The 26,983-nt window shown below is 51.6% G+C and overlaps 1 protein-coding gene across 4 annotated transcripts in view; it reads left to right on the forward strand.

Moving 5' to 3' along the window:
- The first annotated feature begins 3,219 nt into the window (after positions 1-3,219).
- The window catches only part of UAP1 (UDP-N-acetylglucosamine pyrophosphorylase 1), a 30,649-nt gene continuing 6,885 nt past the window's right edge, over positions 3,220-26,983 (forward strand). For 3 of the 4 annotated variants that reach the window (XR_010749398.1, XM_066371360.1, XM_066371362.1), the window contains exons 1-7: positions 3,220-3,324; positions 9,766-10,100; positions 17,319-17,523; positions 19,623-19,798; positions 21,417-21,589; positions 24,851-25,044; positions 26,324-26,464. Coding sequence is in view for 3 of the 4 variants with exons in the window: in XM_066371360.1 (XP_066227457.1) it covers positions 3,269-3,324; positions 9,766-10,100; positions 17,319-17,523; positions 19,623-19,798; positions 21,417-21,589; positions 24,851-25,044; positions 26,324-26,464 (1,280 nt within the window). In the remaining variant the exon portion in view is untranslated. Of the gene's footprint in view, positions 3,325-6,816; positions 6,977-9,765; positions 10,101-17,318; positions 17,524-19,622; positions 19,799-21,416; positions 21,590-24,850; positions 25,045-26,323; positions 26,465-26,983 lie in introns of those variants that run through there. The other variant, XM_066371361.1, reaches the window with a different exon arrangement.

Here is a 26,983-nt window from a genome sequence, read left to right on the forward strand (position 1 = left end):
TTTATAATATCTGAATAATAATAAACAACAGGAAAACCTTAAGGGGAAAAAAGCCCCAAAATTTCTGGTGTTTCCATTTAGATTTTTGCATCACAAAAAAGGAGGTAAGGAAGGTGTCTCAGGCAACATCAGCCCTGCACAGGGATCTTTTACATCCTGCTTGGGCAGCTGGCCCATCACAACAATTTCATAACATGAGAGAGAGAGGAGCCCAGGGCCGTGCAGGCCTGTGACATTAGTTGTCTGTCCCTTGTCCCACATTGTAAGCAGACGAGATGGACAGGTGCTCCTACTGCTGTCTGAACAAGGTCTAAGCTCTTGTGTGGCTGGAGTCTGGTAGACCATGGCAGGCTATGGAGAACACAAAGGTGTGGGGCATTATAGAAGGAGCTTGTGTGTGTGTGTGTGGGGGGGGGCTGTAGCACCTTGTTGTTACTCTGAGGTAGGTGAGAAGCCATTAGCAGTGTTAAACAATGGCTGGTGGAGTTGCAGAGGTCCTCACGGGGCCTGAGGGAGGGGCCAGGGCTAAAGCAGGGAGGCCTGTTGGGAGGCCACGGCTGTTACCCATGTAAGCGATGACGCTGGAGATAGTGGTGGTGGGAAGGTAGGGTTCCAGGTACAGTGTGAGGACAGAGCCCATGGGATTTTTGTAGATTGGATCCAGCAACAGAGGAGATGCTAAGATGACTGAGTGCCCAATACACCCAAACATACTGCCCTTCCAGGGAGCCCAGGCCATGCCGTGGATGGTCATCCAGCCGAGCACATGTAGTGGCTGAACAGGGCCAGACAGGTGAGGAAACGCAGGCTTGCCACGATTCGTGGCCTTTCTGCTTTCTCTGGAGGTCAGATGCCATTCTGGGCTTAGTTTCCAAGAGCTTTCCCCTGCAGACGGCACCGCATGTGTTAGAATTCTGCAGCAGCAGGTGGCTGACTCCTCCTCTGGCTCTTGTGTCTTAAATACCGAGTCTGTCCTTTGGCAAATCCCTTCACTTTGGGAAACTTATTTCTTATCTATGAGTCAAGGGAGGTGGGACGAATGACTGCTGGCCTACAGCCCTGGCATGGAACTTAAAGGCCACTCTTGCACACCATAAAAACAGACTCAGTTTAGAGTTGGAGGCTTTTTCTCTGGGATTATTGAACACCAACACGCTTCTCTACCGTCTCCCTGCGGCATTCCTTTCCGTTATTCTGTGCTTCCTAGATTCCAGTCAGTCCCCCTTCTCTGCAGGGGATGCACTCTGAGACCCCCAGGGGAGGCCTGAAGCTGCAGGTGGCACTGACCCTGTGTGTACTGGGGCTTTTCCTACCTGTACCTTAGAGGACGCACTGTGGCTTCTCATTGGCAGATCTTAATGGCCATCGTCCCTACTTTTGCTCTGTGGGGCCTTTCTTAACTACAACAGGATGACTTGTACGAAAAGACTGAGATACCAAGACAGTTGATCCAGTAGCCAAGACGGTTACTAAGTGTCTGACGGGCGGGGAGCGAATGCACTGTGGATGCACTGGACAAAGGGATGAGTCACGTCCTGGGCGGGATGCAGTGAGAGAGTGTGAGATTTCATCATGCTACTTAGAGCACCACGCGATGTAAAATAAAACTTACAAACTGTGCATTTCTGGAATATTCTGTTTAATATCTGTGACTCAGGTAACAAACCATGGAAATCAAAACTCTAGGTAAGGAGAGAACGACAGCATAGTCAGTCTCAAGGGGCTGTACTTCAGTAAAAATAATAATTTCACAGGGTGTGTTTGTTATTTCACAATATTTTAAAACACACCCAGAGCTAGAGAAAGTTTAGAGTGTGGGAGGAGTAGTGAGTTGTTCAAGTCCGGGTGATCCCCTGGGAACATGAGGCTCACTCATGTCCTCAGCCCAAGCCCTGTCCCTCCACCAACTGTTTGTCTCCTAGAAACAGTGACCTAAATGGGCTCTAAGCCCTGACCTTGAAGCCAGCCCTGCGCTGCGCCAGACTCTGGTGACCATATGCACTTCTGAGGAGTTACCTGGGTCCTTTCGGAAGTTCAGTGGCCACCTGCGGTGTCTGGTTTATCCTTACTGGTCACATTATGTGCGACCTGGCCACACACAAACCGAGTGGTTTTTCTTCCCAGTTATGGAAGATTCGAGAGACCTCAGGGTATCAAGGATCCGGACAAAAGACTTTCCAGTTGACGTCAGCGTGTCCCAGTCCAGGCGCTAGAACCGCGCCCGACTACGGAGGAAGCACTCAAATATCAAAAACTAAGATTTTATTGAGCATTTACTCTGTTCTCTATTCCTTACTTGTGTGTCATCCTCACAACCACCCTCAGGGTATTTTTTTATTGTATTTTATAGATGAGAAAACGTGCACAAGAGTCGATGAACGTGCCCGAGATCCCAGCGATAGGGAAGCTGGAGTCTGTCTGCAGATCCGCGCTCCCCGCCTCACCCCGTGCACTTGTCACATAAATGGGGCGAGTTCTGGGGTCGGGACGGATGAGCGTGGTCGACCGCCACCACGACTCAGCCAGGGTGAATTCTCCTGTTTTGTGACGCAGGGGACGGTTTTGCAATTGACAAAGGAAGCGAAACGTGGCGCTCAGGACGGAAGAAAGGCAGCTCAACGCCCCGCATGCTGTGTGTCCTGTCTGATGGCGTTGCAGCGCGCGGGGCTTCTTGCAGCGCTGAGCGAAGTGCAGCCGCCGCTCCCCGCTCCAGAGGGCCGAGCACTGAGCATGCGGCCCGCAGGGCAATCGCGCCTGCCCGAGGCTGCCACCGGTCTGGGTGGCCCGGGAGTCACCAGCCCGGGCACGTGAAGGCGACAAGTGGCACAGAGCTGACCCGGGTGCGCGCCCACGGCCTCATTATACCGCATCCCCGGGCTTGCACGTCCTGCCTTCTTTCGTGCCTGTTTGTGCAAAAAGGAACCAGGCCCGGGCTCACGCGCTTGGGACCGAACACCCAGGGACAGGCCTCCGGGGCGCTGCGGGCATCGGGCTGGGCGGAGAGGCGGACGGCGCTCCGCCGGGGTCGTGGCACGTGGGCGGGGCCCGAGTGACGGAGTCCAGGGCCGCCCCTATTGGCCCGCAGGATGAGTGACGCGCACGGCCCGCCCCCGGGCCCCGCCCCGCGCTCGCGGCGCTGACGTGTCGGCGGGCGCTTCCTCTGCGCGGCGCTCGTCCGGCGCCGGAGGGGCGGGCTGGCGGGCGGTGCTCCCGGCTCAGCCCGCTCCGCCGCCCGCCCGCCCGCCCGCCCGCCCGGACCGCGGTATATATGAGGGCAGCCCGACGCCGAGCCAAGCCGAGTCGCGCGGACGCCGCTGCGCCAAGGTACGTGGACGAAGGCCCGTCGTCCCGGAGGGACAGGCGGCCGGGCGGGGGTACGCGGGCCCCGGCAGGGTGCGGGGCGGGGTGGGCACACGTGGACGGGGTCGGGGCTCCGGGGCCGAGGGCGGGGGCCGGGGCCGCGGCGCGGAGAACGCTGTGTCCCCCACGTGGTGGGGGGACTGTGACATCATGTCGCAGTGACTGCGGGGACACGTGCGGGTCCGGTGCTGCTCCCGCGGTGGAAGGGCTTTGAGATGGACCCGGCGGGAGTTGAGGGCGGGCTCTGCGGCCTCGCTGTGCTGGTCCTTCTGAGCGCGCGCCCGGTCAGAGCCCTGCCGGGCGTTCCAGACTTTTAACGGGTGTTGGAGCCGCCCCAGGTGATAGAGCCTTGCTGGGTGTTAGAGACCCGCTTGGAGACTGAGACTCGCCCGGGTGTTAGAGTTGCTGCTGGTGATAGAGCTGCACCGAGTGTTGGTACCGCCCGGGTGTTAGAGCTGAGCCGGCCGTTACAGCTGCGCCCGGTTGATAGACCTGTTCCGGATGTTAGAGACCTAACGGTTGTTAGAGCCGCTCAATTGACAGAGTCTCACTGGGTGTTAGAGACTCGCCTGGTGTTAGAATTGCTCCTGGTGTTAGAACTGAGCTCCAGTGATAGATCTGCTGCAGGGATTAGAGATTTAACAGGTGTTAGAGCTGTGCCGGTTGGTTGTTAGAGACGTGCCTGGGTGTTAGAGCCACGCTGGGTGTTAGGTAGGGTGTTAGAGCCAAGCTGAGTATTAGAGATGCACCTGGGTGTTAAGAGTGTCAAAGCTGCACTGGATGTTAGAGCTGCACCTGTTGTTAGAGCCATGCGGGGCTCACCTGCAGTTTTGGGGGCAAGCGTCACCATTGACTAGGTTGCATTTCTCTAATAAAGCTGTATCTGGTAACTGCAGGTGATTGCCCAATTTGCCACAGTTTTGTCAACACATGCATTAGGTCCTGTCATTTCTACCACAGAGCTCCATCATTTTCTGACTGTGATTGTCAGAGTTGAAATCCTGTCCACTACTGCTTACCACGCCCCCGCCTCTGTATCAGAATCAGTGGAGAAGGTTGTATTGTTTTTGTGGCTTCGAGGTACTTATATCTGCCTCAAAAAATCATAGCATGGGCCCTGGCCAGTTGGCTCAGTGGTAGAGTGTTGGCCCGGCGTGTGGAAGTCCTGGGTTTCATTCCTGGCCAAGGCACACAGGAGAGGCACCCATCTGCTTCTCCACCCTTCCCCTTCTCCTTTCTCTATCTCTCTTCCCCTCCCTCAGCCAAGGCTCCATTGGAGCAAAGTTGGCCTGGGTGCTGAGGACAGCTCCATGGCCTCCGCCTCAGGTGCTAGAATGGCTCTGGTTAAAACCGAGAAACGCCCCAGATGAGCAGAACATTGCCCCCTGGGGGGTATGCCGGTGGGTCCCAGTTGGGCGCATGTGGGAGTCTGTCTCTTTGCCTCCCTGCTTCTCACTTCAGAAAAATACAAAAAAAAAAAAAAAATCATAGCACATTATTGTTGTCAGAACGCAGGTATGCTTGTTACCTTAGGAAGGGTTACCTTCCTGACTCTGCGGGCACCCGTGGTCTAGGCCCAGGTGTCAGAGTTGTCTTGTTTGCACAGATTCTTTTCACCAAGCATTTAAAAAGTTTGGCTTATGTCTTAAAATGTTGTAAAACTACATTTGCGTGCATTTGAATCAGCGCTGTCCACTGTGGACTGTCTATTCAGGGGCATGGGTGACAAAGGCAGGTGGTGTCACCTGCATGAGGAAGAGTGCACACGGGGAAGGGAAACAATTTGCACAGGGTCCAGGGGGGAGGGGGTGGTACCAGGGACTGGGACATTCTGTTCTCCAATCACGAGACTCCCTGCTGAGCTCCCTCAACCTCAGGAAGGACCCCATCGCTGGGAACCCAGTTTCATATAAACCTGTCTCTCTCAGCCGTCTCTTTAATGTAGTGAACTTTCATAATGAAGTAACAGCATCATATTGTATCTCCTGGAACCTGTGTGTGTCAACAGGAATGCCTTCTACTACCTCAGTGAGCCCCAGGCTCCATCTGCTGGCTCCTTGCTCTTGTGGCTGCCTGCCCTCTCTGGGGATCCCGTGGAACCCGTAACTGGTGTCCTGTACGCAGCTGACCTCTGAACGCCAGATGACTATGTTTTGCGTTTTGTCAGCATTTCCACTTGGATGTCTAATGTGCATCGCAGACTGACCCTGACCCAAAGTGGAGATGGTTTCCTCCACTCTACACTCAGGTCCCTAAGTCTGCGCCTGCCCTGCGTGTCCCTGCCTCAGTCCATGGGACACCGCCTGGAGTCATTTTTGCTGATGCCTGTGGTTCTCTCCCTCCGCCCTCAGTACATGACCCAAACCTCATTGTGTGGAACCACTGGCATCTGGCATCTGGACAACTCAGTAGTTCCCTAATGGTCCGCAGGCTCCGCTTTAGCCTTCACTACGGTCATTTCCCCCACACATTAGTGCAGTGACCCTTTAAAACCGGAATCAGACCAAGACGTGGCCCTGCTCCAAACCCCCAATGGCCTCCCAAACTCCCTCGTCCTTGCCGTGACCACAGAGCCCTACTCGAAGTGACCCCTGCTCATTTCTCCAGCCTCATTCAGTCCCCCTGAGCTGTGTCACCTGGCTCCCGCTGCATCCCTTCTTTGAACAGGCCAAGCAAGGGCAGTCCTGCAGCTCCTGCTCCTGCAGCCCTGCCCCCTCCGCCTGGAGGCTCCTCCCAAGATGCTGACCATCAGCTGTGTTTGCTGAGTCTCAGCGAGGCCTCCCTCCCCGCTATGCTCTTCACTGCGCTCCCCACAGCACATAGCAGACGTTCGGCGTGACCGTCTGTCTCCCGTCCTGGAGTGTGGACCTGCACATCGGTGCTCTGCTAACGGCAGAGTCCGTCACCGGGGTGGGGGGAGGGGAGAGAGTGCCCGGCAGAGTGTCATGCTCATGAAGTACTTGTTGAGTGAATGAATGGCAACGACACGTCAACGGTTTTCCTTCTAAAGTTCTCAGTGTGTCTTTGCTCACTCATGGAGACGTTCAGAGGAATCCGCTCACACACTCAGGTGAGAGGTGCTTCCATTCGGCAGAAGTAGCAGCTCCGCCATGTGCCTTGAGAACAGTTATTTACTAGATTATTTTCCATCCTGTTCTGACTGCACCTTTCCCTTGGTTCTTCATCTTGGCAAACTTCTTTCCATCCTGCGAGGCCTGACTCCGATAGCAGCCGTCCTTGTGTTTGGGAGGCTGTACCTCAGTGGACGGGAGCACACCTCATCCACGTACTACCGCACGTCGGTGCCAGGTGCTGGTTTGACTGCGTTGCACTGTATTGACATGTCCATCCTCTTCACCTTATAGGCAGGTAATGTCTTCATCCTGACTTTGTGGATGAGGAAAATCGAGGCAGGAAGATGAAGTAATTCACTCAAGATCATGAAGTTAGGGGACGGGGAGCTGGGACATGACCCCAGCCAGTCTGACCTCGGAGCCCACACTGGTTGCTGCCTCCAACTGTATGTGGGACGTTGAGCTGAATTGTTAGTATTTCCTCTGCGTTTATGAGAGACGTTTATTAGGGTCAGAGTTTAAATGCCTATTCTCTCTACAAGGTAAGTAGCATTGCACAGATGACCTCGTCTTTTTGAGCCTCAGTTCTCATTGGTTGTAAGGATTATTTTATGTATGTCTTTGAACCTTGCAAGGGAAATTTCACTGTCCCCATTTTACCGATAAAGATATCAGAGTTGAACGTGTTTGCTACTTGGCCCAAGCAGTAGAGTCAGGAGTGACGGTTCTGTTTGGTTCCCAAACCTATAAAGACTCACCTCAGGCTGGAGTGTGTGAGGAGTCTCTGAGTGTGGCTGGGTCCCTGGAAATAGGACCGACTAAAGGATGGATGTGGAGGGAGGGTTAGGGTCTTTGGTGACAGCAAGCTAGAGCTCGGTTCCATTGATAGCAAGCTTTCATTTTCCTTCCATGGTATAGCCTTAGTGTGGTTAGGAATCAGTGGTAACTTGCCAAGTGTAGTTTACAGGTGGTATCATTCATTTCCTGCTCAAAGTATTCTGTCCCTGAGTAAATCTAAATAACAAAGCAAAATATAAGTTGGGAATACACACACTCAAGTCTTATATGCTGATATAATTGGGAATTGATTTTATATGAGGAATCATGGGGCCAGTCTGTCGCTTCAGTTTGGGGGGCAACTACTTAAAAGAAAAGTATCTAGAAGTTATGTGTCTGTCTCTATTGGCTGATGATATTTTTCCCCAAGTTTATTTTTGAGTGGACACTAGTTAAAAGTACTCTTAAGAAATTTCTGGTTTGGATTTACCTGCCCAGTATGGAACAAAGAGTAATAATGCTATTTAAAATAAAGTATTTATTTACCTGTCCTGTAAAGGTCCTTACCTACATGTCCTGTGCGTTTTCTTCCTTTCTGTTTCACTGACATTTTTGCAAAGAGAGTCAGATAGAAGGACATCAGTTGTGTGTATATTTCTGAATAAATGCAGTGTGAATAACGTGTTCTCTCTTTTACCACCTTTCTTTCACACACACACATGTGCACACGGAGACAGCCTTCTCTCTCCTGAGGGGCAGTGTCGCTCGGCGGTTGAAAGCATGAATTTGGGAGTATGTGGAAGTTGGAAGCCCAGCTCGATCAGTAGTGTGGGGCCTTGGGCAGGTGGTCTCTGTGGCTCCACTACGTCCCCTAGAGCAATGCCCGTGGCCGCACCTGCAGTTGTTCTGAGGGGTAAACGCATGGGTCTGCGAGCTGTCAGGACTGTTGTCACGGTGTGCGTGCCTGGTGACTGGCGTGGTCTTGCTCGGGTGGGAACTGTTTGCGCTGTATGGACTCTGCCTTTCACTGTCCCTCACAGTGGGACATCGTGGGCTGTGTCCAGGGTGCTGGCTTTCCCTCCGTCCTTCGTGTCTAAGCTGAGCCACCCCAGCCCAGTGACGCCCTGTGGTGACCTCACAGTTTCTCTTTCCGCTCTCCCTTCCTCCGCAGCTCGTCGTGTCCCCACCTTGGGTCACTGGACCTGCGTTTCTTTTCAGGTGTTTCCCTGCTCCGGTCATCCTCTGCCTCTGCTCCCTTCCACAGTCCCTGCCTCTTCACAAACCCACTCCTGGCTTCCTGTTACCCACAGTCTGGTTTAAAATCTCTCCTTAGTTCTCAGGGCCCTTCACGGTTTAGCCCTGCCCACCTCCCTTCCCAGCATTCCACATAACATGCCCACTCTTCATTGCTCTGCCTCTCACATGCCTCCTCCTGGTGGCCACCTGTTCCTGATCTCACCTGTGTCACCTGCTCAGCCCTCCAGGCACGGTGGTGTGCACTTCTGTTGTGAACTCTAGTTTTTCTATATTAGGCGTGGACTTGACTGTTTTCTCATTCTCTTACTTTCCAGTGCTAGGCAGTTTAACTTTTGCTCTGTTGTCACAGAATGCTCTTTAAAAAGTTGTACTCTGTCTTGCTTGTCCCCTCAAGGTTCAGTTCTTAGTAAAGATAATGGACATGTTTTTTTTATCCCTTTTCTGAAGAAGTTCCTATTGAAATAAAAGGTGTCTTTCATGATTATGGGTGGTCCATATCCTCTCAACTTGGTTGTATTCTGACTACAACAGAGTTATTGCCATCATTAGAGATGGAAGGAGAGCACTTGAAATACTAGGCTGTCAGGTGTTCTCTCCGTAGTAGCGCGGTGGTTAGAGGAATAGAACAGAGGAGAGGGAAGTTCAGGGAGTCTGTCTATGCGGGCTAATGTCCCAGCTCAGTCACTGAAAGTAATGACCATAATAGACCCTCTGTCACAGAGTTCTTGAAATTGAATGAGACTGTGCTGGTGAAGTGCTCAGGGCAGGGCTTGGCGCGTAATGCCAGCTGTTGTCTTACACTTTTGAGGTCTTACAGATAGCATGATGGAAAGGCAGACATTCATATTTCAACATCAAGGTGTTTATTTTTTGGATTTTTTTTTTCAGACAGAGACAGAGAGGGATAGATAGGGGCAGACAGACAGGAACGCAGAGAGATGAGAAGCATCAATCATCAGTTTTTCGTTGCAACACCTTAGTTGTTCATTGATTGCTTTCTCATATGTGCCTTGACCGGGGGCTTCAGCAGACCGAGTAACCTCTTGCTCAAGCCAGCGACCTTGGGTCCAAACTGGTGAGCTTTGCTCAAACCAGATGAGACCATGCTCAAGCTGGCGACCTTGGGGTCTCGAACCTGGGCCTCCCAGTCTGACGCTCTATCCACTGCAACAGCACCACCTGGTCAAGCAAGGTGTTTTTTTTTTGTTTGTTTTTTGATGTACTTATTTTTAATAGGAAAAACCCATCCATGTTGAGGTTGGACTTTGATCTTCTGCTCGTTCCTTTTCTCTTGTAGGTTTGTAGGTGCAGTCACACCCCTGTCTTCACGAAAGCTTGGCTCCCAGAGCATCATGAATATCGATGACCTCAAACTCAGGCTGTCCAGAGCCAGGCAGGAGCACCTGCTGCAGTTCTGGAACGAGCTGGAAGAGGCCCAGCGAGCAGAACTCTATGCAGAGCTCCAGGGCATGAACTTTGAGGAGCTGAATGTCTTCTTCCAAAAGGCCATTGAAGGATTTAACCAGTCCTTTCAGCAAGAGAAGGTGGACGCGCGTATGGGACCCGTCCCCCGCGAGGTACTAGGCAGTGCGACTAGGGACCGAGACAAGCTCCAGGCCTGGGAGAGTGAAGGTACTGGCATGGGAATGGCGGTTCTGAGGTTTATTGTGGGACGCACTACACTGGTCAACTCACTGAGCCCTGTACTTCACATCGGGACTCTCATGCTATGTTCAACCAGGTGACCCTTGGAAAGTAACGAGTTGTCACCAAGACCTATGCAGTGTCTCCTGTTGTTGGTCCCTCATTCTCGGTTCATTCCTGGGGCACGATGTGAGCCTCTTCTCATTCAAGTCTTCCATTGCCATGGTCCCTTCCTCACGGTTCGTACTTCTAGGTTTCCCTTCCTGTAGCACAAGTGACATGTTGACGCTGCTTGAACCAAATCCCGCCCCCCTCGGCCCAAGTGTGCACTTGCAGCCCTGTCTCCTCGCTGCTGTCTGCACGGGCTGGCCAGGCCGGTTTGCTCTCCTCTCTCCACATCCGCTGTGCCTTTCCTGCCTCCGCGAGTGCTTACCTGAGGAGGCCGGCCTCAGAGCCACCTACAGGGCCGTCCCCTGGAGCCCTGCTGTGTGGGAACTCCACTCCTGCTCTAAGCTCCCCATGCACATGCTGACCCACGACAGGTCATCTGGGTCCTGAGTTGCAGTTATCCGTCCCCCTTCTCTTTCTCTCTGCCTGGGGTGAATGTTGCTTGTGTCTGTCTGCACTGCGCTGTGGACGCCTGCAGGGCAGCCATGCCGTATCCTGCTTGGCTGTATGTCAGGTAGCACTCACGGCAGAGTTGTGAGTGATTAGTTGGTTGTTTGCTGAATTGCCCAATACTTTTTCTTCTAAAACTGGTCATGAACTCTGCGCCCATAACTAGTACTAATGCCTTTGAGATTGGCAAAATAGCTCAAGTGGCGTTTCTTTGGTGGAGTTAAAAGGTTTTACAATCCACTCCTCTGTAAGTGAAAGGTTGACTGAGTGTTGCAGCCAGGCCCTGGAGTGTTGTACAATCTCCTGTCAGGTCTGGACCTTGTTTTCTCAGTAAGCAGATTGGGCTAATTCTGTTGCCTTCCTTTAAAAAAACAAAACAAAACATTATTGCAAAAGTAGTAACAAAATGAAAAGAACGCTCTAGGGAAGTTACATTATAGCCACTTCCTCAGATCTGTGTATCAATATTTGCTCCCTCTCCCACCTAGTACTTGATTAGGTCCATGTTTATTTTTCTCCACATGCAACAATGTTAGATCTAATCTCACAGTCCGGAACTGTGCCACACCCACACCCACACAGTGGCTCTTTTATTTTGTCTTCCACTTTCCCGCACTCCCGACCCCTCACAGAAAAAGATAGGTAACTGCCATCCTCGGCCTTCTCTATAGCTTCTGTATCTCTAGCTCTGGGTTTACAGACTTACTGCTTTTTATTTATTTATTTATTTTTTATTTTTTTCATTTTTCTGAAGCTGGAAACAGGGAGAGACAGACAGACTCCCACATGCGCCTGATGATGCTCTGCCCATCCTGGGCGTCGCCATGTTGCGACCAGAGCCACTCTAGCGCCTGAGGCAGAGGCCACAGAGCCATCCCCAGTGCCCGGGCCATCTTTGCTCCAATGGAGCCTTGGCTGCGGGAGGGGAAGAGACAGAGAGGAAAGCGCGGCGGAGGGGTGGAGAAGCAAATGGGCGCTTCTCCTGTGTGCCCTGGCCGGGAATCAAACCCGGTCCTCCGCACGCTAGGCCGACGCTCTACCGCTGAGCCAACCGGCCAGGGCCAGACTTACTGCTTTTTAAACGGTGTTCCTAAGAGCTTCAGGGGTTCTTTCCCAGGAAACTCTTGTGTAGGGCAGAGGAGCGGGGTCTGAACAGGTGGGTCTCCAACCCCTTCTTCCTTCCACCTCCCAGTAGAGGAGCGGTTCTACTCAACCTGTTTAATGTTTTATTCAAAAGAGGTTAGAGATGAAAAAACACTGAAGCTATATAGTTGGATGATCTGCAAGAGGGCCCTTGCAGCTCTGACATGCTTGCTAATGGCTGACCTCGCTGCTGAGAGCGGCTTGCAGATGGCCCCCGTGGATGGAGAGCCCCAGCGGCCCAGTGACCCCTGCTGACCATCAATTAGACAGTCTTTCCTCCCTCTGCATTTCGGAGAGTCTGCTCCTCTCGCCAAAGCCACACCGGCCTCCTCTTGCCCTTGAGCATCCCACTGGCGACTTTTCCTCTCGCCATTTTATGGGGATGGAGTCTTAGCATGAGTTTCTATGGAAATCCAAAGCTCTGACTTGTAAAATGAGAACCATGAGCGACTAACTATCAAGGTTTCCTCTTATTTGAGTCTTTTTTTTATGACTTTTTTTGTTGGAAATCTAGTCTACATTTACGACTTTCCATCTGAACTAAAGGCTGGAATATTACAACCTAGCTCAGTGTAAGAAGGTACAAAGCAAACTTCCTTTTGGCTGAATGTCAAGGGAACAGTGTTTATTTGTGGCTGAAATGGCAGAGTGGAGAAGGAGACTTTGTCATTGACATTCCATCCTTTTCACTTAGCCAGAAACTCCCACTGTGTGCAAATTCATAACAACGTGAGGTTTCGCAGGACGTTTTCAAAGGGCAGAGGTTACCACTGTGATGTGGTGGCTGTTGGCACGACAGTAGACGGAGTGACACCCACAGTGGAAAGTTATTTCTGAAAGATCTATGCCTACATGACCACAGTGCTCCTTGTGGAAGAGAGATCCTCTTTCAGGTTAATCTTTGAAGTGTTCTGGCCAGTTGTGAAGAAGCAATAAAAAAGTCTGTCCTTGTCCTACAAAGTCGAGCTTAAGAGAGAAGTAGAGGCTTCGATCAGAAGTCATTTTAGTAGACACTCATACTGGGAAAATATATTTGCTTAATAAACACTCCACCCTCCATTCTTTTTAAAATAAATGTGTGCTTAGACTAAGCATGAAAGAATCTTCCAATTTTGGGTAATAGCAAATCAGTATTTAGTAGTAGCCTTTTCTGCCTGTGGGTTGTCTAGAAAAATGTGGTCATAAGTGACCTCCTTGACATTTTCTGAGATTTAGTGGAGTGACATTTTTAATGGATTTGTTTTATTTTAAAAGTAAACATATGCTGATTTTAGAGAAGTTGGAAAATAATAAAAAATTACAGAGGTAAAAATAGGAGTTTCTGCCATCCCACAATCCAGAGATAAATACTCAGTAGTAATAATTTATAGTATTTTCTTACAGACACAAATTATGGTTTGTGTATAATCTTGTAGCCTGCTTTAAGTTTTAGTTATTATGAAAAATTTCAAGCATATTTTGAAACAAATATGTAGAGAGAAAAAGAATATAATGAACTCCTGCATATGTACCACCTCAATTAAAAATTATCAAAAGCTTGCTACTTTTCCTTTATCCATCTTTTCTTTGCTGTAGTATTTTGGGGCAAACCTCCAACTTCATGTTAGTTTATCCTCGTATACAGTTCAGTACTTCTTTATGCATCTGGACATTTTCTTACTGCTCACAGTGTCATTTTTATACCTAACGAAATTCACAGTCATCCCCCAATAACTAAAACTGGCGCAAACAGAGTTTTTCTTCACTGGTCTGTTTAACAAATGGCTTAAAAGAGTGCCTAACATTCTGGGGGAAATAGTTCATCTGTGAAGTCATGGTTTCAGCTGCTCTGACTCCCTCACTCCCCTCTTCTCTCCTGGTTGAGTGGCCTGTTTCCCTGTCCTGGGCTGGATCTGACAACCTAAGTGGCCAGGCTAGCAGCCCCCAGGGCAGCATCTGTACGTCCTCCCAGAGACAGGCAGGTGCCCACGTCAAGGTGCAGGAGAGGAACTCGTCCAAGCCGGAAGTGACCAGGAAGCATTAGAGCTGTGACACGTCACTGTAAACTCTCCTGTTTTCTGTAGATGTTGCCAGGAAACGTGCTGGTGACACCAGGCTGAGGGGAGTGTGGATTGCCGCCCAGAGGTGGCTCACTCTGCCCGGGTCTGTTGAGGTGCCTTCTGCAGGAGACACTAGAACTCTGCTGCCTCTAAGGGGAAGATGGAAAGGATGGTAGAGAGATGTATTCTTCAGGATTTTTTTCATGTTTCTGCAGATTTAGAATCGGAAGTTCACCATTTCCTAGTTGGCACGTGGAATAGGTACATTTATACTCAGATGACGTTTTTAGGTGGGTGCAGTCTCCCATATGACGTTTGTTGTCACATATAGTTTGAAGTCAGGGATTACAGCCCCATAATAAAAGGCTTACTGAGTTCTGCTGGCCCTGATGTCAGGCAGTACGTGTCTCACTGTGAGAGGGACACCGACGTTCGCGACGTAGTTTTAATACTCACTGCCCTGTTGAAGTGGGTTCCTGCAACTTGATCATGCCGACCTGGCCATGGCCGGCCGTGTTTGTTCCTGGAGTGCAGCCGGCCGGGGCCCCAGTCACTGTCTGCTTGCACATGGGGTGCGCAGCCGGAGAGGGCAGTGTAGGTGCGTTGCACGTGTGCCTGGTGGGCGCCCCTCAGGGCTGCTCGTGAGACACGCCCACAGACCGAGAAGAGATCTGGGGAAAGTCTGGCAGATGCGGGCACCGGACGCCAAGCATACACCTTTTATCTGAACAAAGCACGAGGCCCTTGTGAGGTGCCGGGGAGCAAGGCTTTAGAATGGGCACATTCGGAAAGCTGGGGGGATGCAGTCGTCTAGGCCCTAGACTCTAGGGCACTGATCCAAGCGAGAGGACGTTCACACAGGGTTTTCGGTTACCTGGCTGGGGCCAGTGGAGTGCCTGACGTGCGCTGGGTGTCCAGCTGGCAAGCAGGACCGGGCCGCCGGGCTCTGACCTTTCATGGCGGGTGCCCCAGGACTGCAGAGAGGGGACGCACGAAGTGTGGCTCAAGCCACTTCTGCAGTGAAACGACTGGGACACATACGCTGTGTGACGGCGCACGCCTATTGTGGCCCTGCGTGACGGTGCACGATCTGTGTGATGACGCAGGTGCTGGCTGCGTGAAGGCGCATGCGCTGCGTGAAGGTTCACGGCGCACGCGCAGTGCAGGAAAACGGGGACTTGGAGCGAGGTGGAGACGTAGCTCCGATTCTGACTGGTGTGGTGAGGCGCATGGTCCAGCCTGACCGATCATCCATCTATAGCTCTTAATGCAGAACTGAGACGTTGTAGTCACAAGACGGCTGACGAGTCTGCTTATCGCACTTCACTGTGGTTTCCGTGTGCTGCAGCCAACCTGCCAGGGGTCAGGTAGACACGCAGTGTGTGTGCCGGGTTCCTTGTTTGCAGCGTGAAGAGTTCTGTATCCTGAGACAAACGGGACCCGCGGCCGTAGGCGAGGGGCTGTGGGCCCGTGTTCTAAAAGACAGCTGCTGTCGGGTTGGTGACAGCAGAATTAGATCGATTCCCCAGAAACCAGGATCCTCTGACAGCCCAGGAAATCGGCACATGGACAGCCATTTTCAAAACCGCTCCCTTCACGTGGCTTCGTGCCAGTCCGTCTTCAGTTTGTGCAGTAATGGGGCTGCAGTGGGACGTGGATTCGGAATGCTGTTGGAAATGTCAGTGTTTGGCAAGTTTGGGGGAGCGTGGGCTCCGCTCGGCTCAGCATCTCTTCTGAGGGGGGGTAGGGGGGTTGGTAAGAGATTGAAAAGAGGCAGCCCAGTCTCTCGTGAACTGGGTGGGAAAGAGAAGGGCAAGAAAGAAACAGGAGATGGGGAGGCCTGTGGCCCTAACCTGGAGGGAGCTGCCACGTGCCCACCAGCTGTCTGGGCGGTGAGAGACGGCCCTGGGGTAGCAGGGAGGAGGCCCTGGCTCGGGTGGCTGACGTCAGCTCTGTATACCAAAGGGGAAAGTTAGGGAAAGGTCTAAGGTGTTTTTTAATTTAAAAAATGTAGAAAGTTTCTGAATAATGTCCTTGGACTGTACTTGTTTTCTAATGAAGACAGTGCACAATCAGGACTATAACAGTTCTCGTTTCATAATGAACTTGTTCAGACTGTTACCTTAAGTTCTTGATGTACAGGTATAATGTATTAGAAACACATAAAGCGTGAAGTTGGTAAGTTAGACAAATGCATATTGCCTAAGGATATGAAAATAATCATTGATACTCACTACCCCCCCCCCACACCCCCAGCTTTAGCCTATAGCTGCTTTCTGAGAATTTCAATGAAAAGTGTGAAATTCAGGAAACAAGAACAAAAAGCATCAATCACAGGTTTATCTCATCTGTCAGGTTGCGGCTATCCTGGCTCTGTTCCCCCAGGTCACCTGCCCTGCGGTTCTGAGGCTGCCCACAGAGTGGTGGGGAGAGAGACAGCTCTAGAGTAATGGCAGACAGCGAGATTTGGATGTTTAAAAAAAATAAAGAATCCAAACTGAGAGCCTCCGTGCTTTAAGAATACTTGCTTGCATTTGGATCTTAAGTCCATCTTGAATTTATTTTGATTTAAAGGGTAATAATTCTACCCATGCATTATGTTTGGTTGTTCCTTACTGCTGAATATTCAGCTGGTGATGTCTGACGTGCTTGCAGCAGCAGAAGTAAATCATGTCTTGCTGCTGCTGTAGGTGGCCAGTTAAAAAAAAAGGCATTTTAATAAATTTTGTTGAATTATAATTATACTGTATACGATGAAGTACCACTCTTGGGAGCTTTAACACATTTTCCCTCCCGTGAGACCACCTCCCCAGCCCAGGGACAGCTCTCCCATCACTCCCAGCCTCTTCCTGTGGTTTCGCAGGCAGACCCCCGGGGCCTGACTTCAGAGCCTGGCTGCCCACCCCTGTGCTGCACACACGGCTTTCCTGACTGAGGCCGCTTTCCTGTACGTTGACGAGATGGGAGCGTGCCGAGACTGTTAGCATGCTCGTTAATTAATTCTTTGTCACTGATTATTGAGAGGCTGGAGGTAAGTTAATTAAGAGCTTCGTGGTTCACCCTGAAGTGAGGTGTCTTCTTTCGTCCTGTCTCTTGCTTGACTTGCCACACCTCAGAAGTGGTCCGGTGCTTGTAAAACGTTGGTGACATCTCTTGGTCTTTGCCTTCCCACATGATCAGGAAGAAGATTGTTCATTAAGAAGATTGTTCGTTAAGGGTATTATTTGTGCTTGGTGTGTGGCTGGGTCATATGAACTAGTTTGTTAGTAATACAAATGTTTTCATCAATGGGAGAGTCACCCAGGACTGTTCACCATACCGTAGGTGGGAGGGTGACTGCTTCTCCCTTAGGGTTTCATCCTGAGCGCTGGCTGCAGAGGTGGTGACCCAGTGTCCTCTTCCCTAGGACTTCTGCAGATCTCCCAGAACAAAGTGGCTGTTCTCCTTCTGGCTGGCGGGCAGGGGACGCGGCTTGGTGTGGCATACCCCAAGGGGATGTATGATGTGGGTCTGCCTTCCCACAAGACTCTCTTCCAGATTCAAGCAGAGCGTATCCTGAAGCTTCAGCAGTTGGCTGAGAAACGCTATGGCAACAGATGCCGCATTCCATGGTAAGAGCCTGGTTGGGTGGCCCAGCTTGTGTTGTTTGAGATATTCAGGATACATATGTACTTTATTCACAGGCAGGCATATTTCACGTTACTGTAGATGTTAATTCAAAACGTGTTCTAGCAGATAGGTGGTCACTGTGGTCATAGGGGGCCGTGTGGGCTCGCTCCACCTTCCATGTCCTGACCTGAGCCCCTGTGGGTGCCTGTGGGTTTCCGCAGTCTGGGAACCACATACCAGCTGGTGGTTGGTCTCTGTGGGATTGCTGATTGGGACCTGGGGGCGTCACTCTGCTGTTTCCTTGTGACTGCTGAGAGAGCCACTGCCACTCAGACTCCCTGTCCTATTTCCTCTCTCTCTGCAAGCATCTCAGCCTCCCTTACCTCCAGTGTCCAAAGTTCCACGACAGCACAGCACAGGTCTGCCTTCAGTGGCCTCTCTCAGTCCAGGAACCGTGTACTTAAATGCCAGGTTATGTGCCCCCCCCCCCCCCCCCAGCTGGAAGCTCCACTGACTTCTCTGCAGTGGCCAGGCTGGGGCTTGGTCTGCTGGTAGGCGAGTTCTCAGTCTTCCCCCACCCCACTCCCCCGCCAGAGGACCCCCCACTAGAAGGTGGCCCCACCCCTGCCAGAGGGCCTCCCCCACCAGAGGGCCGCCCCCAGCACTGAGATGGTGGGAAACTCAGCTCTACTTGCTACACGTCTGTGATGTTCCTTAGCTTTGGATGTTAGCATGTTTTGAGGGGCACCCAGCTGTGAGTGTGAGATTCCTCAGGTCCCTACTCTTGCTCTTTCGCCCCATGTAGTCAGAAAAGGCTCTGATGGCTTCTCTGTCCTTCTGCCTGGACCCCATGTCAGCAAGTAGCCCAGAAGAGGCAGCTATGTGTCCTCAGCTCCCCCTGGAGAGTCTCCCGACTTGGAGTGTGGTCTTGAAGCTCTCTGCCGCCTCCCAGCGGGCCCCTTGTGGCTCTCCCGACCTCCTAACTCCTCCCACACTGCTGGCCTGCTGCCCGGGCAACCGGTTTTATCTTGATCCTTTCGAGGACTTTTGAGGGATGCCTGTGTTCTAAGCGGCCTGCACAGCCCAGGCCTCCAGCGGTCATGTTCTCTCCTCACAACTCAAGCCCTGTTTCCCTGAGCATGGTTTTGTTGTCATTGTCTAATCACACCGGAGCCTTCAGTGCCGGAGCTCGGAGCCCATGGCAGTTTATCAGAGATACAGGTGCCTGCTTGGTGGGAGTTGGTGCCATTTTCTTCATTGATTCATCCAAAAGATAGTAGTATTTGAGTGTCTGCTTCTAGGTGCTAGTTTTAGGTTAAATTTTTTTCTTTTTTGCCACTTTGGACATGCTGGATTTTTGTGACAACACAAGGGTCTAATGAAACTCTTATGATTTTAAATGAAAGGTGAAGGGTGAACAAAGCCCTGATTCCATTTCAGAATGTTAACAAAAAGAACCGCAAGCAATCACCAGATTGTATCACAGTTACCCTTTCTCTCTTTATTTAGAAGGAGTTTTTTTATTTTTTTTTTTATTTTTTTTATTTTTTACAGGGACAGAGAGAGAGAGTCAGATAGAGGGATAGATAGGGACAGACAGACAGGAACGAAGAGAGATGAGAAGCATCAATCATCAGTTTTTCGTTGCGACACCGTAGTTGTTCACTGATTGCTTTCTCATATGTGCCATGACCGTGGGCCTTCAGCAGACTGAGTAACGCCCCCGCTCGAGCCAGTGACCTTGGGTCCATGCTAGTGAGCTTTTTGCTCAAGCCAGATGAGCCCGTGCTCAAGCTGGCAACCCCGGGGTCTCAAACCTGGGTCCTTCTGCATCCCAGTCTGACGCTCTATCCACTGCGCCACCGCCTAGTCAGGCTAGAAGGAGTTTTTAATTCAGTCGTAGGCTGTCTGTTGTTGGAAGCAGGCTCAGTGTTGTTACTAGACTTGGTTTATGCCCAAGGACGGGTGACGGTGGCAGAAGCAGCTCCCCTTGCAGGAAGTCCAGGGTCACTGACGTCCTTCAGCCTGGGAAGCAGACCAACATGTCTTCCCCGGATGCAGACAGCGCAGCTGCTGAGAGGGGGCCCCTTTCTCTCGCCAGGTACATCATGACCAGCGGCCGGACAGTGGCATCCACGGAGGAATTCTTCACCAGGCACCAGTACTTTGGCTTGAAGAAGGAGGATGTGGTCTTTTTTCAGCAGGGCATGCTGCCGGCCATGAGTTTCGATGGGAAGATTATTCTGGAAGACAAGAACAAGGTCTCTATGGCTCCAGGTCTGTCACCGTGCTTAGTTAACAGTGACAGGAAATGGTAGTTTCAGATTTGGGTGACTGAATGATCTTCAAAGTGTGACCAAGTGACCTTTGGGTGACAGGAAATGGTAGTTTCAGATTTGTTTTTCTTTTTGATATGGTGATTTGGGTGTTAAAAACTAGTATTTTTAAATTTTTTTTGCAACTTGCCAATGATTTCTTTTTTTAAATGAGGGTATCCCAGGGTGACCTGGATGCCTGTCCTGTGGGGCCCGGGTGCCCAGAGTGCTCTCCGTCCTCCCACACTCATGCTGTGGTGTGCTGCGGGAAGACCGGCACCCTCTGCAGGGTGGGGCGCGAGAGGCTGAATGGGGCGGGCGCCGTCACTCTGGAGCAGAGCTGAAACGCGTGTGGAGGCGCTCCCTAGCCAGGAGACACAACAGGATGAGCAGCACCGCAGCTCAGGCATGGGGCCTGCGAGTCTCCTCCTGGCACGACCCAGTGACATGTGGGCAGGTGGCCGGTGGAGGCGTGCCGGGGCTGTGACCCTGGGTGTGCTGCCCCCACAGGAGAGGAGGGGTGTCTGCAGGCTCCAGTCTGTGGCTCTGTGCGCGTTGGAAAGGCTGAACTAACCATGGTTTCTTAGGTCCTTCCTTTCCTTCTGTACTTAATTCTTTTTAGTCAATGGAAGAACTGACTATTCTCTCAGCTCTTCTGTGATGTCTACATTTAGCCAAGCCTGCACGTGGAAGTGCGTCAGGCAGCGCTAAAAATTGATGCGGAGAAGGGGCTGTTACTTGTCCTTAGTTTAACTCACAGTAGACTTCCACGTCAGTCGGCTTTTACACAGTTTGTCTGGTACAAAATGCCCCTGTATTTTTGTACTCGACGTGGCTGAGGTCGCCAGACAGGGCTGTAAGTGCAGAGCTAACACGAAGCTTACAAATGTTAACAGAACTTGAGAAGTTCCGGAGTCACCATTGCCTGATAAATAATTTCATACTTCACCTCAGAGTATGGGCTAAGTTGTTGAAAGGGCAGATTAAAAAGGGAAGTATGGCCTTCAGGGTTGGCTTGTCCTATAATAACGATGCCCTTCTCAGGGTACTTGTGCTGAGTGACCTTCAAAGTCATCAGTGTGACACACCTGGACCTTTCCACTAGAAGCTCTGTCTTTGGGTGACCTTCAGAACGGCTTTGCTATGCTCTTCATTTTAATTTTTTTGTATTTATTTTTTTGCTCTTCATTTGTATTTTTCTGAAGTGAAAAGTGGGGAGGCAGACAGACAGACTCCCGCATGTGCCTGACTGGGATCCACCTGGCATACCCACCAGGGGGCGATGCTCAGCCCATCTGGAGCATTGCTCCATTATAACTGGTGCCATTCTAGTGCCTAAGGTGGAGGCCATGGAGCTGTCCTCAGCATCTGGGCCAACTTTGCTCCAGTGGAGCCTTGACTGAGGGAGGAGAAGAGAGAGAAAGGAGAGGGGGAAGGGTGGAGAAACAGGCGGGTGCCTCTCCTGTGTGTCCTGGCTGGGAATTGAACCTGAGACTTTCATACGCTGGGCCAACGCTCTACCACTGAACCAACCGACCAGGGCCTTTGCTGTGCTCTTAAGGGGCTGTTTCATTTCCCAGATGGGAACGGTGGCCTGTACCGGGCATTGGCCGCCCATAACATCGTGGGGGACATGGAGCATAGAGGCATTTGGAGTGTCCATGTCTACTGTGTCGACAACATCCTGGTGCGAGTGGCCGACCCGAGGTTCATTGGGTTTTGCATGCAGAAGGGAGCGGACTGTGGAGCAAAGGTAAGGCCTTTTTAAGCGCGGTGCAGTTTTCCATGGCCCTCTGTGTGGCTGCCCGCACCCAACTAGAGTCATACCATACCAGCTGCCCGCACCCAACTAGAGTCATCGGGGCAACTGGGGTGTTTATAAGAGCCCTTCATTTCTCTATAGCACTCAGCTGCCCCTCACCCACGCTCCTTTTTCCGAGAGTGGCAACGTGTGATTCTAGAAGTAGCGTACGCTTGTCCATCACAAGTAAAAGTTTAAACCGGGTACCTGGGAAGGGACAGTTGTCACTAGGCCAGGATGGCGCTGTCGCCCTCAGCTTGTATGTAGTCAAGCAGATTACTGGAGTCGTGCGTGCGGGACGTTAGGAGTAGCAGATGGAGACTTCCGTAGGGCGTTAAGTGACAAGACGGCCTTGTGCATGAGATGGATGAAACGTGCTGATGGGGGCTGGGGACTACGGAGAGCAATCATTGCTCGAATGACCACAGACACACCGAGGTTAAGGTCAAGGGGGGGGGTCTGTGATGCCATATGACAGAGTCCTGTCCTTGGCATTGTCCTTTGTAGCATTGTTTTTAGTTGCACAGGTGATAAACAGGAGACGTGCCTTTCTGAGAGAGGACAGATCCCACCGTGTGTCCCAGAATCAGACAGGAGGTGAGGGGGACCTTGAAAACATGTAGGCAGGTTTAAACGTATCAATATAAATATTACTTTCCTGAGAATCTATAAAGGTGTCATTCTTACTAAATTGAAGTACAATACCCTCCTGATCAAAGTCCCAGTGAGGCAATTCTGGGGACATTTGGGGGCAAATTAATTGTAAAGTTTAGAATAAACATATGAAGGTGGCCAGGAAGATGTTGAGACATGATGATAGGAAGGAGGGAAGAGGGTTGGAGACAATGTCAGACATGAAAATGGGTCGTACATGAAAACCGAGAGTGTGGTGCTGAAGCCGAAGGTGTGACAGGTTAACGGGATAGCGCCGGTGGGTCAGACACAGCCCATGCGCGTGTAGGAATGTGCTGTGTGAAAATGCAGCATTCAGACCCATGGGGGAGGGAGTGAGGTCTCGGGCTGAGAGTAAAGTAAGCCCTATCCCTCAGAGCTCATCCCAAAATCAATCCCAAATGGGTCACAAAGTCAAATACTGAAAAAGCTCATCAAGGTTTAGAAGAAAATGTGGACTAATGTTATAATGTCGACATGAAGGGAAGACCTTTCAGTCATAAGCAAAAATCATACAGGCTTCTGACAGAAACAGATTTGAAAAAAGACCTGCCATGGAGACACACCATATGCTCAGTGGGAGATTTTCCATTATGAAGACGTCATTTCTCTCGATTTGCTTGTCGCTCTAATGCAGAGTCACAGACAGAAGCTGAAGTCTTCAGCTGCCCAGGACCAGACTTGAGAGGATGTAGGGGTCCTGGGGAGACACCTGCCTAGAGTGTGGAGGAGTGACCGGCAGGTCAGACTCAAGAGCTCAGTGCCCCCGCTGAGCACCAGCTCCGCCTCGTCTGAGACAGTGCTGCGGCAGAAGTAGCCAGAAGATTAAAGACAAGACATGCGTTTCCGACTTTGGCTGACTGGGTCACTCTTTTCTAAAACAGAAGCTGAGTTTCACTGCACTGAGCCACAGAATCATTTCAGATCTGTCTGATCAGAGCGTGCCGAACCTGGAAGGGTCTGCACAGAGCCCGGGTCAGCCCCTCTGGCCACAGGAACGAGCACCCTGCAACCAGGTCTGAGTCGCCAGGCTTGAGGGTCTCAGCCACAGGTTCCTATTCTGGGACCACATCACATGATGGGACTAGGCTCTGCAGCGCTCGGGTCCTCGCTGTCATTCCGAAGCTGCCCTGATACACCGACCTGCGCGCGTGCTCATCACCTGGTCACTCTCCACACTCCTCGTGCGGTCTGGGACCCAAGTGCCACCATACTGCTGTGCATGGAACTTGTAGCCACGTTAGAGAACATTTATTAATCTGCCCTCCCACCCTTTGCATTTTAATAAAATCAAGATACTAAAAACTACTTCTGAAAGCACTTACACTAGGGAGGGGTCTTCATGTGGCAGTGGAATTCTTTACAGTATTTCTTACTGGGCTCCTGTCTTGTGAATGAAGTTTTTTCAGGAGTGAGGGCTGTGAGAAAAGCCTAGAGAGTGAGAGTCACTTTCTAGAGCGACACTGTGACCAACTGACCGAGGCCGATGGATTATTTGCACTCAGCTTTCAGGATCTGGCTCCTGGACAGTGGAGGAGATCTCTGAATTCTACACCGTGTGTCCTTCCTGTCCTTCATGCAGTAGACATGTGCTCTGCCAGGGTCTGCACTGTTGTAATGTCGGGGTTTCCTCCTCACAGAGGTGAGCCCTTCACCTGCAGATGAGCAGCTCGGAGGTGCACGATGTGAAGTGGGCTTGTCTTTATTGCCCACGGCGTCGGAGTATAAGGAGGTGATCGGAAGACAAACTGTGCATTTTTTAGAACTTGGGATGAGAGGAGTCAGTTCTAGACCTCGTATAAGATGCCCATGGTGGGTACAGGGCAAGAGGCACTGGACTGTGGGAGAGAGCCTGTTGCCCCGAGGCCTGTGGCTGGTCTGCATCGTTTGCTGTGGGACGTCTCCCTTAGCTCCAACTAACAAGGAAGGTTCCTTGTCACTGAAGATTGTGAGCCTTTCAGGAGACAGGAAGGAAAATTAATCCCTGAAAACAGGAAATACCATATTTCTCCATCTTTTTTGGGGGAAAAATTTGGGGTATAAAAACTGGGTGTGTCTTATACATGGAGAAATACGGTATGCTGTATTCACGAGTGAGAATGAAAGACGTGTCATTTTCAAAAGAAATAGTGCATTGGGCAACGTAGAACGAGAGGCAGAGCGCCTTCTTCTGTGTCTAGTGAACCCGAGAGGCTTCGTTCCACGTTTTCTCTGAGGGGCCGAGTGTGGTTAAAGATAAATGACATAATGCGCATGAGAGGTATTTGGGGGTGTGATAATTAAATAACCATTTAACTATTCCCAGTTCAGGCGAGTCCTCCGGGCTCTGTGCTGCTGGGTGATCGGCCTCGGTTCAGTTGGGAAAGAGTCTTCCAAAGATTATAAAGAGGGGTTCGTAGGTGACCGTCTGAGGTTGAACCCACTTGACTTGGTGCTCACGTGAAGATGGCATAAGCAAAGAAGTGCAGTACGGCCCCGGTAGCAGCGATGGCTGGCCCAGCACACAGGGTCCTCCTGGGCTGTTGTTATTATTCTGCGCAGGTGGTGGAGAAGACGAACCCGACAGAGCCGGTGGGTGTGGTGTGCCGCGTGGATGGTGTGTACCAGGTGGTGGAGTACAGCGAGATCTCCCTGGCTACAGCACAGAGACGGAGCCCAGATGGACGGCTGTTGTTCAACGCGGGGAACATTGCCAACCATTTCTTCACTGTGCCATTTCTGAGAGACGTGGTCAAGTACGGCGAGATGGGGCTCTGGGGGTTTTTATTCATTTCTCACCAGAAGCAGAGTTATGTGAGAGGTAGGAAGAGACCCCAAGTCTAGCCCTGCAGAATCTGTCCCCTTCCTGAGGGCCACCTCCACCAGGGGCAGGTCCCTGACAGGGTGCTGCCATGAGACAGGGCACACGGCCCATCCCCAGTGTGGGAGCTAGTTCTCTCCCCGCACCCGTGTGCTGGGTGCTGCTGACGTCCCATCGACCCCACACTGGACGCTTTGCAGATGCAGACACCTCCCACTACTGACCCAGACTTCCAGTGGGCAGATACAGGGCACCTATAAGTTTAGAAAGCTGCTTGCACGGTTTACACATCAGGTACCGGACGAGCCTTTAGGAGCCAGTGTGTTAGAGAAAGAGGAAAACAGCCTGAGGCGCGGAGGGGACCTGCATGGTCCTCGTGCCCAGGGACTGGGGAAGCTCTTTGTCCCCAGGTGTTGGAGGGGACGCTCGTGCTGTCTGACTCCCCACCTGACAGCACCTGGGCCTCCGGGGGCTGCATGGTCTAACAGCTCTCCCTAGACCCTCAGCGCAGCTCCTGTGTGCCCTGCCCCCATGCTGTGTCTCACTGCGCTGACACACCTGTAGTGACTGTTAACACTCAGGCCTGTACCCCAAAACTGCAGTGGTCTTGGGAAAAGTTGGGCTCAGAGGAGAGCATTTATAAAGCGTAGGAGTGTGGGGGAGACGCTGGTGTGAGCAGCTGTGTGTATTTTTTCTTTTTCTTTTTTTCTTTTTCTGAAGTGAGAAGCGGGGAGGCAGAGAGACACTCCCACATGCGCCCAACCAGGATCCACCCGGCATGCCCACCAGGGGGCGATGCTCTGCCCATCTGGGGTGTTGCTCTGTTGCAACTGGACCATTCTAGCACCTGAGGCGGAGGCCATGGAGTCATCCTCAGTGCCTGGGCCAACTTTACTCCAATGGAGCCTTGGCTGCAGGAGGGAAAGAGAGAGACAGAGAGAAAGGAGAGGGGAAGGGTGGAGAAGCAGATGGGCGCTTCGCCTGTGTGCCCTGACCTGGAATCAAACCCAGGACTTCCACATGCCGGGCCGATGCTCTACCACTGAGCCAACCAGCCAGGGCCACTGTGTGTACTTCTAACATTGAGCTCATCACCATGACGAGCACTCCGCACCTTGTGGTCTCGTCCTGGTGGCTGAGTGCTGGCTCCGGGGCGATTACTGGCTTGCTGGCATTTGTAGTTCACACAGTGACTGTCTCTCCTTCCTGCTCAGTGTTTACGAACCGCAGCTGCAGCACCACGTGGCTCAGAAGAAGATTCCGTACGTGGGTCCCCAGGGGCAGCTGGTTAAACCCGACAAGCCTAACGGAATAAAGATGGAGAAGTTTGTCTTTGACATCTTCCAGTTTGCAAAGTAGGTTTCGCGTAGCCAGCAGGATGTGTGTGCGCCCTGGAACCTGTCCTGACGTCTCCCAGGCAGGACGCCGTTCTAGGGGTCGTCTGACGGCAGTTGTCAGGCGTGTTGTGCTGTCTGGACGTGTCTTTACCCTGGTGTGGAGCTGCTGGTCCCCGGAGTGCTGAGTTGCCCCGAGGGGGTTCTCTGTGTCAGTTCATTAGTTCTCTGGCTGGTCTGCAGGACAGTCCCAGTCACTGACTTTGCCCGGGGGACGAAAGGGCAGGTACCCCCGTGTTCAGGATGCTCCATACCTGAGAGCACGTGTCTCAGTGAGCGTTTGCTCAGCACATGTGGCTCTCTGCAGAAGATCACATGGATCTGAGATGCGTGTCTCAGAACTGACCAGTGAAAGTGCAGGGAGAGCTTAGCACAGAGGGGTCACAGCAAACACACTGCTGCTCACCCTTTCTTTTCCAGAGCAGATACCAGCGGGGTCTTTGTGCATTAAGATTTCTAGTCTTTCTAACTGGTTGGGGC

This window comes from Saccopteryx leptura, chromosome 2, assembly GCF_036850995.1.
Source record: "Saccopteryx leptura isolate mSacLep1 chromosome 2, mSacLep1_pri_phased_curated, whole genome shotgun sequence".
NCBI lineage: Eukaryota > Metazoa > Chordata > Mammalia > Chiroptera > Emballonuridae > Saccopteryx > Saccopteryx leptura.